We start from the raw sequence: 9980 nt of genomic DNA, 5'->3' as shown, positions 1-9980 counted from the left end.
AGGGGATGTCTTATTTTGGGGGAAACAGGATACATTTAACCCCAGCAGCTGAATTTTATATCTGTGTGGTATGCCTGAGAACTAAACAGCTAAATAGCAATTTGAGATTATGGAAAATATTTGTCATTTCTTGTAATTGCCTTCATCTTGCCAAGGAAGCAAGGATCACCATTTGATAACCTTTGACATAAATTTACAGCCATTCTGCTTCAGTTCACATGATTCAGAGGCACTAATGAATAAATGGTTCCATCGCTGGTTTTAGAAGCTGGTGTACAATGCCCATTTTTCATATGGGAGGTATGAACAGAAGAGGAAGTTTCCGTTCTATAAATCTGAGCGTACATTTCACAGCAGCCAAACTTACTTAGTAGAATGAAGAAATCCCTGCGAAATGTCTTGGTGAAGATAGCATAAAGAAATGGATTGGCACATGAATTAATGGGGTAGAACAAAACAAGGAGGATCTTTGAATTGGACACAGTGATCAGAGGGACCTTGAGTGATGCTGAAATGGCAAAAAAGGAGATTGGTGCCATGCAAAGGAAATCTGTGAAGATCAGTATGGCCATGCGTTTGGCAATCTTGGTGTCACTATTGGATGAGAAAACATTGGGATTCCTCACCGTGAAGTAGATGCTGATGTAGCAGGAGCAGATGATAACAAATGCAAGAATATTTAATATCAGCAAAAACATGACGTAGGTTTGGGCAAGCAGCGTTTCGATATCCATAGGTAGGCAGATGCTAACTTTCATGTAGCTGCTGACTTCAAATATGGGAAGGAGGGCCACTGTGAAGGCAAAGACCCATCCTACCAACATAATTATCACTGCATGTCGGAAGCGGACTTTGCGGTCTAGTTCCATAGCATAGGTGATGGTATGCCATCGTTCTAATGTGATGACGGTTAAAGTGTATACGGAGAGTTCACTTGCAAACACAGTGAAAAAACCGGCTGTATTGCAACCAGCCCCAGTTTGCCAGTCAATAGCATAGTTATAATACTGAGTTCTACTCTGCATGTCTTTGATGGCAATCAATAGTAAATAAATACCTGTGCAAAGATCAGCAAATGCAAGATTACACATAAGGAATCGAGGGACAGTGAGCTTGTATTGGCTGCTAACTAAAATGATGAACACAACAAGGTTCCCCATGATGGCCAAGATATTGATGAACCATATGAGAACTCGGAGAATTATGTGGCCCATTATGTCTTCACATGGGTTGAAGGCATCAGGCTCTGGGAAGCAAGCCACTTTAAATTCTTCTCTACATAGAGCTTGATAGTAATCATTTTCATCCAGCTCAAAACTGAACTCATCAGACTCTTCTGAAAGTGCAGATTTATTGCATATAGGGTGGATCACAGAACTGAAAAAGATGAAAATAGTATAGTCAGAACCTGGGATATACAGTACCAATATTAACAGAAATACTAATTGTGAATTCTGGGAAAATACTAATAACGTCAACAAATTTTTATTTTTTAAAAATAAAAATTATGATGTCAGAAGACATCATAACTGGCTACCAAGTTTGGAGGACACCTGGCAGATGTTTTTCTTTAAGTTGTGCGGAAGCTTAAGCAGGTAATTCCTTCAGCAGTAAGCAACATTTAAAACAAAGAGTGATGGCTAACAGAGATAAGAAAATCAGAGATGGAATTTGCAGTCTCCAGAAGCATCATTAAGTGACCTCGCTCTGCAAGGCCAGAGAAGAGGCTGTTGATGGTGAGAGTGAAATACCTAGCCTACTCAGGCTGCAGGTATTTAAAATGTATAGGAAAAAAGGAAAATAAAAGTCACATGGCTACAGTGGCACAAAATACACACCCACCTTCTCTGTCATTGCAAAGCATCCCTTTGCCAGCTGAAGGGATGAGGGAGAGGACTCTGATGAAAGTGCTGCTGGTGATTGAGGCTAATTCAGGAGTGGCAGCAAAGGATGGAGATGGAGGGGCAGCAGTGGCAGTGAATACTCCCTCCCCCACTTTATTCTATGCCACTTTTCTGCTGTGGATTTTACTGGGGCCATGTACGACCAGAAGGGTATAGGGGCATTATCATCATCGTCATCATGAATAAACTTGATTTCTGGTCTTTTTTTTCTCGTGGGTAGAGTGGGTGAGTGGGAAACTTGGATTGAATTCAAGTGTTCTTTAATGCTAGTCAGTGAAATAAAACAAAATTCCCCACTTTTTTTTTTTTTTAGTTTGATATGTTATGTTTAGTCTGATAGGAAAGAAGTCAGGAGGGCATGAAGTACAGATTGGATTATGAACTTATTTGCATGCCAGGCAGAAAAAAAATGTATACCAGCAGCTACTTGCTTGAGCTATAACTGGTCATATGGTAAGGCCTCCCACTCATGAAATTTGTTTGTGTTTTCAGTCTGCACTTCAAAAAAAAAAATGAAGTTCCCATCACTTTGTAATTACACATACACACAAATACAAAATTGAGTGGTGTTATGATTAGGAGTAATATATCTAGGCTGCAAAAGTCTGGATGGCTTCTAGGTCACAGTAAAGAGTGGCAGAGAATGCTATTTGCTACTATATACATAGTGGTTGTCCAGAATCTTGCAGTCCAGTTATAAAGCAAAGGAAGTTTAACTTTTTTAAAAAAAATAAAAAGCAAAAGCATCCCCCAAAATACTGCCTTGCAACTGATTACTCAGTTTTGTTTTAAAAGCCCTTACAAATGGTAAAAATGATGTAACATTTGGAGAATGTTGATATTTAAGTCCATCATGATCGCATGTGGCTGGAATGGGGGAGAGAGGAAATAAATTCTTAAGAATATGTACTGGAAGAGTTAAGCTTCAGAGACAGAACAGTAATAACTAATTTCATGTTAGGAATGCAAGGGAGGCTGAAGCTTTAGGTCTGCCAATGAGAAAACAAACCTTCTACAAGGTTGGTAGCAATCCAGAAGAAAATACCAGCATTGCCACTGTTTCAAACAAACTATAGCAGAATTCTCCAATAAATGAACTCAGTTCCCCAAGACAAACTGTGGTTATGTCTGTGAAATCTAGAGCCAATCCTTAACTAAGGCAAAACACTGGTGTAGACATGCCATTGGTTACCTTTCAAACAGTCTGTAACTATATTACTTGCTCTCTTATTTATGCATAGTATCTCTGTAACCTTCATGTGATTCTGGAGGTTAATTTATCCTAAATAATAAAATAGCCATATATGTAGTGACATCTCACTAGCTGTTGTGGATGGGGCATTAATGAGAAGAGTTTTAGTATCACAAAGATTATGAACGTGTAGGAGAAAGCAATAATTATTTTTTGCTCAGAAAAAATAAACATTTGCTTCTAACATAATCTATATATGCCAATGATCAGTAGCTTGTGTTGTATATATTTTCTGAAACTCTTTTATTAAAGTTCCTACAAAGGCCTTTCAAAAATTTTCAGCAAATGGTAATTTTTAAAACTATGTTAAAATTATTTAAAATTAAATTAAAACATGGTCTTGTAAAATATTTTACAAGAAATAGGGCTGGAAGCTCATCAGAAGCAGATCCACTTTGGAAACAAGGAGGACTTTTCTAACAGTGAAAAGGATTAATCAATGGAACAGCTTGTCCCACGGAATATTGGGTACTCCATTGCTGGAGGTTTTCAAGAACAAATGGATAACCATTTGCCTAAGGTGGTATAAGGATTCCTGCCTTGGGCAGAGAATTGAACTAGAAGATCTTTAAGCTCCCTTTCACCCCTATAATTTTATTCTATGGAGAAAAGTATCAAAATTATTAAATATATAGGTTATAATCCTATAAACGATTCAATTATTTAAATTAATTATTTAATTTAAATAACTATTCAATCATTTAAATCAAATCAAATCAATATAATTATTTATCTGTCCCTAACTACTTTTGGGGTGGACTTTTCTCATATCATAGTATTCAAATATGAATGTTGGCTTGAAAAGATTGTATAGCCTTGCTGCAGTCTTCAAGACATCCATATGTATGGAGTCCTGGTTAATAAATATCAAATGCTGAAGATAGGTGTTATTTCAAAGAAAGCTAAAATATCAAAGACTGAGAACAGCCCACTTCTGATGTGAAACATACATTTGTGGAAAAGTTAGAAACATAATCAGCAAAGCACCTGAAATAGCTTAAGGGTTAATTAAACTGGTCATTGTGCACATCTCAAAGAATACTTGAAATGACAGAAATAAATGAGGGGGTCTCTTGATGCTTGAAGGCCTAAGTTTTACAGGGATGGCAAATCAACATGAAGGAAGTCTGATTTAAGACAATGAGAAGACCTGATGATTAGTACCAGTGAAACTCCATGGGGGGTTGTGCTAATGATTATATCTGAAAACTGGAGTTATTAAAATGAACACAGTGGTGATATCTATTTCACTGTTTTCATTTTTCTCCTGCCTGAAGGCCGTCCAAATGCCAAGGCCTGCTTTATCCTTCTTGTGTTTCTAAATGAGGAAAAGTTGCAGAAATATTTTTTCACAGGAGCCATTCTCTTGAGAAGAGGGCTAGAGCTGATGATACTTTGGGTAGAAAGGGAATTCTTTACATAGCTGCTGAATTCAGGAGGGGCAGGTAGGCATACAAACAGAGAATGTTAGCTTTAAAAGAATATTAATCTCTTCATGTAAAATGCTTCCTGTTTGTCTTTAAGCTACCATCAAAAATTGAAGACTCTTTGATCTTTCTTGGTGACAGTCAAAGTAGTCCAATTATGTTTTTGAGCTCCTGATGGGAATATGTGGAGGAGCTACTAGCTATTAGTCTCAAATATGACCAAGAAACCAATTTTATTCAAATCTAGAGGGCTTTTTTATTACATTTTTAATAAATTTAAGAGTTATTTAGAGCTATATACAAAATATTCAATGTTAGAGTAAATAAAATATATGAGTTTTAAATACCATGAAATATATTTAGCCTTTGCCATCCAGTCCTTTCTACACATTTGAAAGGAAACACTCATTCTAAGGAAGAAATGTTATTTTAGCCCAACGAACCTCAGTTACTTTTTTAAAAAAATACTAATCATTTTGTATATGTTAGCTGTTTTATAGTCTTGTACACCATGCAAAATCATTTTTTTTCATTAGATGGGTGCTATATAAGTTTCAGAAATAAAATATTTAACCCAATCCTCATTAATTCTTACAAAAAAAATCCTTGTTGATATAGCCACCATTTGAACTCTCTGTTACACCCCCAAAAGCCAGAAAGGAGCAGAGCTTCTTTTAAACGTCTTCCAGATGTTATTGCCTTCTAGTTAGGACTATTAAAAAATAGAATGTAACCATATTTTAGAGGGCCACATGTCCATCTCTTGTGACTGGTTAATCAGGAAGAAACTTGGCCACTAGAATCAGTATCCAACTTGTTGAGAGAAGGAAAGTCTATAACATTTATATTTTTTTGCTGGGCTGAGAAACCTAAGGGCTGACTGCATGATTTTTTTCCTCCTGCCTGGCAGATTAAACAAATTGCATGTTACTTAGGCTAGTCATGAAAATCAAAGCAGACTGTGGCAGTCACAAATGCATCAAAACCCTACATGGAAAACAAATAAGCTACTCACTTTTGTTTAGTCCGATTTTCAAATGCACAGCAATGGCTTGGATATGTGAGGTTTGCCTCAATCAAAGCATGGAACTTGTCCAAGGGAGGGAGCTTTTTTAAGTTGTATGTAGATTTCGCTACCAACTTGTTAATGTGCTCTAGACCAATGTTTGGTAGTTGACTGACTTTTGTCTCAGAAATATCCCTGTAAGAAAAGATAATGAGAATTTCAGATGCTACACAGTTCCATTAATGATTTCTCTGCAATGTTGGAAATACTTCAATGTCAGCTTTTTTAGCAGTTTCATTTCTGATGAAGAAATGAAAAAAAATATAGGTTGTACAATCCTGTCCAAAAATTGGGAGCACTTTCCTGTGAAATGACTGGGTCTTACCTTCAGTAGACATACCACACTTCTTCTTTTTTTTTTTTAATTGATTTATATGCCACCCTTCTCTGAAGACTCAGGGCGGCTTACAATGTGCTAAGCAATAGCCTTCATTCTTTTGTATATTTATACAAAGTCAGCTTATTTCCCCCACAGTCTGGGTCCTCATTTTACGTACCTTTGAAAGGATGGAAGGCTGAGTCAACCTTGAGCCTGGTGAGATTTGAACTTACAGTAATTGCAGGCAGCTGATGTTAATAACAGTGCTTTAGTCTGCTGCGCTACCAGAACTCCTAATACTTGAGCTGAATGCCTACTTTCTCCTTAAAATTGTAAACTTTGAGCTAAAATACCCAAAAGACTTCATACTTTTATTATTTTTTATGAAGATGGGATTTCACCATGAGCAGCTTTTTCACTTTGGCTAATTACAAAATTAAAATTGTCACAGAGTTGTTAAAGAAACAGGCACTGAAATTTCCTTAGCCTGCTCTAATTATAATCTTACTGTCATTGGCAGTTCCCCTCCACCCTCTGACCCTCAGGATGGAGTGTCTCTAAAACCCATTTACGTATTGGCTATTTTTTCCCTTGATACTTTAACACTTTGCCTCTTTTGATTTTAGATCACGGCTTATTTTTTCTTCTTCTCTTGCCTTCTCAGAATTCACAGGGTTTGCCAAAGTTCTGCTTGAGTTGACACATTTTCTTGAGAAATTAGAATGTTCATGACCCTCCTTTATTATCACAGATTAGCATTTGAAGTAGAAATTAGCTGCAGAAGTAGAAAATAGTTAACTTTTCGTTTTCAAGAGAAGCTTGTAAATAAATAAAGGTACCAAGAGCAAGCAATCTCTTTGAGGTCTAGGCTAGAAAAAGATAGGATTTTTTTTTTTTTTTTTTTTTTTTTTGCAGAAATGGCAATCTGGGCTTGATGAAGAAGTTCTGTGTGCATGTTTCAGAATGAATCAGTACAGCTGAAAGAGGAAAATAGATAGATTTAAATCACTGAGGGAGGAAAATATCCTGCAGGATTAGCAGTTGGGGCAGAATTCTTTTCATTTTACATCAGTGGCCTAAAGGAGAAAAGAAACCCAAAAGAGCAAAGGTTGGATGATAACAGAAAACTGATGAAGTGAGAAAAACTGATTGAGGGAGAAGCTGTGGCTGAAAAGGGATTGGAGGGAATAGTCTGTGTTCATTGCAGAAAATTGACAATTAGGACAAAATCAATATGACCACTAAGAGAAAAAAATGACTACAGAGTCCTGCCAAGAATCAAGAAGGCCATTTCTGGCTTACAACGTTGTTTTGAAGAATTTGGGCCACGTTGGTGCTAATTATCTAAAAATAAAAAAAAATAATATTAAGAAAAACGTAGTTTGTCATCAGCAATACCTATTTCTGGAAAAGAACCTTTCATCCTGGCATTATTATTTTATGTGTTTATGGTTTTGAGTGCACAAACACATCCAAATTGGAAGACAACTAGATAGAAGTTGCTCATATTGAAAGGCCAAGAGCTCAACTAATTGGTTCGAAGGAAGAGGGTTTTTATCCACATAATTTTATTAAAATTAAAAAAAGGTAAAAACTAAAAGAAACTAATATTAAGACAGAAGAAGACAGCAAAAAGAAAACAAAGCCAAAAGTGCAGAAAAAAAAGAAAAGAAACTATAAAGAAATAGTTTCTGATTTTCTTTACAGCAGTTATAAATATAAATTTATCTCTTACAATGACTCTCTCACTTGTTAATAATCTCTTTTCTAATCATTAAATCCATAAATCTTACGTTTTTTTGTTTCATTCGTGTAATAATCTTGCTACAGTTTTCATATATATAAAATAAAGTTCCATGACTTTCCCCCCCAATTGTTTATTGATAAGTTCCAAAAGAAAAACCTCTGGATCCAATTGTATATTAATTTTTAAAATCTTCTGAATTACTGAATCCAAAACTTTCTGGCTTGTTAAGTTTCCACCAAGCATGATAAAATGTCCCTTCATGTTGTTCATGTTTCTAACATAAACTTGAAATACATTTATGCATTCTAGACAATTTTTCTGGTGACAAAGATACATCATTTTATTAAAAAATTGCTTTAAGTTTTTAATACAACGTACATTTCAATCCTTTTAACCACATGTTCTCCTCCTGTACCAAGGAAGCCTTGTGGTCTGCTGTGATTCTCATCATTGGAAGGATCCTTTATCATGCCCCATGAGAGAACAATGAAACAGGACACAACAACAGACAAACTTCCTGTTGAGGGAGCAGGTCCTAGCCCTGGTGCTGAGGCAGAATTAAATCCCCTTGCTTCAGACTCTCCCTCTGCAAACTTAGATCCTGCACTAGTTTCTCAATATCATGCCTAGAGGGAAAGACGGAAGCTAGAAGGCAAGAACAAGTTGCATGAGAGAACATCTTGACTTATCAGAATTGATAAGAGCCAGCTGCAGAGTTTCCAGCATTTAAGGCTCTATCTGTGTGCAGCATGAAGCTGAACAATTTCTCTGTTCTTCAGGAAGTTTGTATCTCCAAAGGTAGGTGTTGCATCACTTTTTCTTTGGAAAATTAGATCCTTTTTTGACAAAATGCTATTAACCATACACAATTTATTTGAAATTCCACATCTATTCAAGTTTCCATTTTGTTGTTATACGGAAAATAATTCAAATAAGTGATTCTTCAACCTCTTGTTTAAATATGCTATTTACACCTGGACAATTAAATCTAATTATGCAGTGAAGAATAGGAGTTTTATTTTTGTTAGGGTTTTTTTACTGTTTCATGGTAAAAGCTCGTCTGCTTGTCATAACACTATTAGTCTCACATGATCCTCAAATTTCCAAATGTGTCCTCATTTACCTCTTTGGAAAACCCTTAGACGTTATTTTTTTTTATTCTTTTTATTCTCGATGAATGTATTTTATTCTCCTTATGTACACTGAGAGCATATACACCAAAGACAAATTCCTTGTGTTCAATCACGCTCGGCCAATAAAGAATTCTATTCTACTCTATTTTCTGTACAGGATGCCAATTCTACTTCACATTTGGATATACAGTTACTAGAGCTCCATTTAAACAATAAATGTTTCTCTGGGGGGAGACGTGGGATGAGATGCGTGTGTGTGTGTGTGTGTGTGTGTGTGTGTGTGTGTGGTTATATATTTCCTTTAGGACAGTGGTGAAATCATTTTTTTTTACTACTGGTTCTGTGGGCATGGCTTGGTGGGCATGGCAGGGGAAGGATACTGCAAAATCTCCATTCCCACCCCACTCCAGGGGAAGGATACTGCAAAATCCTCATTCCCACCCCACTCGAGGGGAAGGATACTGCAAAATCCCCATTCCCACCCCACTCCTGGGGGAAGGATATTGCAAAATCTCCATTCCCACCCCACTTTGGGGCCAGCCAGAGGTTGTATTGGCTGGTTCTCCGGACTACTCAAAATTTCCGTTGCCGGTTCTCCAAACTGCTCAAAGTTTCCACTACCGGTTCTCAAGAACCTGTCAGAACCTGCTGGATTTCACCCCTGCTTTAGGACAATGTTAATGCAATACCTTTGTAAGCAGGAGCTGAATACAAATATGTACTAAAAGATTATCAAATTGATTTCACTGCAATTCAGTTTCATCCAATTGTTTAAATTCAAACATTGAGTTATTTTTATGAGAATTATTTTGTTTTATTACCATTGTATCATAGATGATGAATTGCCTTTTTTGATCCTGGCCAACTTCATGGAACAATGTTCTTCTAGAGATCTGCCACCTTACACTAAATATATTTTCAATTACAAGAGCGATTGGCTTGAAGTAACATTTTTGCTTGGCAAAAACAGAATTGCCAGATAAATCAATATTTTTGCTCTTGTTCTTTTTTCCAGCATAATGAATAACCTTTTATGAAATAGCATGGTTGACTCTCTTAAGTCTTGAATTCCAAATTCTCATTCAAATAGCAATTAAAATGCTGTATATAAAGTATCTTTCTTCATCTTTAT

The 9980-nt window shown here is 36.3% G+C and overlaps 1 protein-coding gene across 1 annotated transcript in view; it reads right to left on the bottom strand.

Moving 5' to 3' along the window:
* Nucleotides 1–209: 209 nt before the first annotated feature.
* The window catches only part of FSHR (follicle stimulating hormone receptor), a 94849-nt gene continuing 85078 nt past the window's right edge, over nt 210–9980 (bottom strand). Inside the window, exons 9-10 of the mRNA XM_070947698.1 lie at nt 5599–5784; nt 210–1377 (exon numbers count right to left, since the gene is read on the bottom strand). Coding sequence (XP_070803799.1) covers nt 210–1377; nt 5599–5784 — 1354 coding nt within the window. The remainder of the gene's footprint in view (nt 1378–5598; nt 5785–9980) is intronic.

Source organism: Pituophis catenifer, unplaced genomic scaffold, assembly GCF_029215685.1.
Source record: "Pituophis catenifer annectens isolate HBS135680 unplaced genomic scaffold, rPitCat1.0.hap2 SCAF_1, whole genome shotgun sequence".
Taxonomy (NCBI): domain Eukaryota; kingdom Metazoa; phylum Chordata; class Lepidosauria; order Squamata; family Colubridae; genus Pituophis; species Pituophis catenifer.
This window is presented reverse-complemented; position numbering and strand designations above follow the sequence as displayed.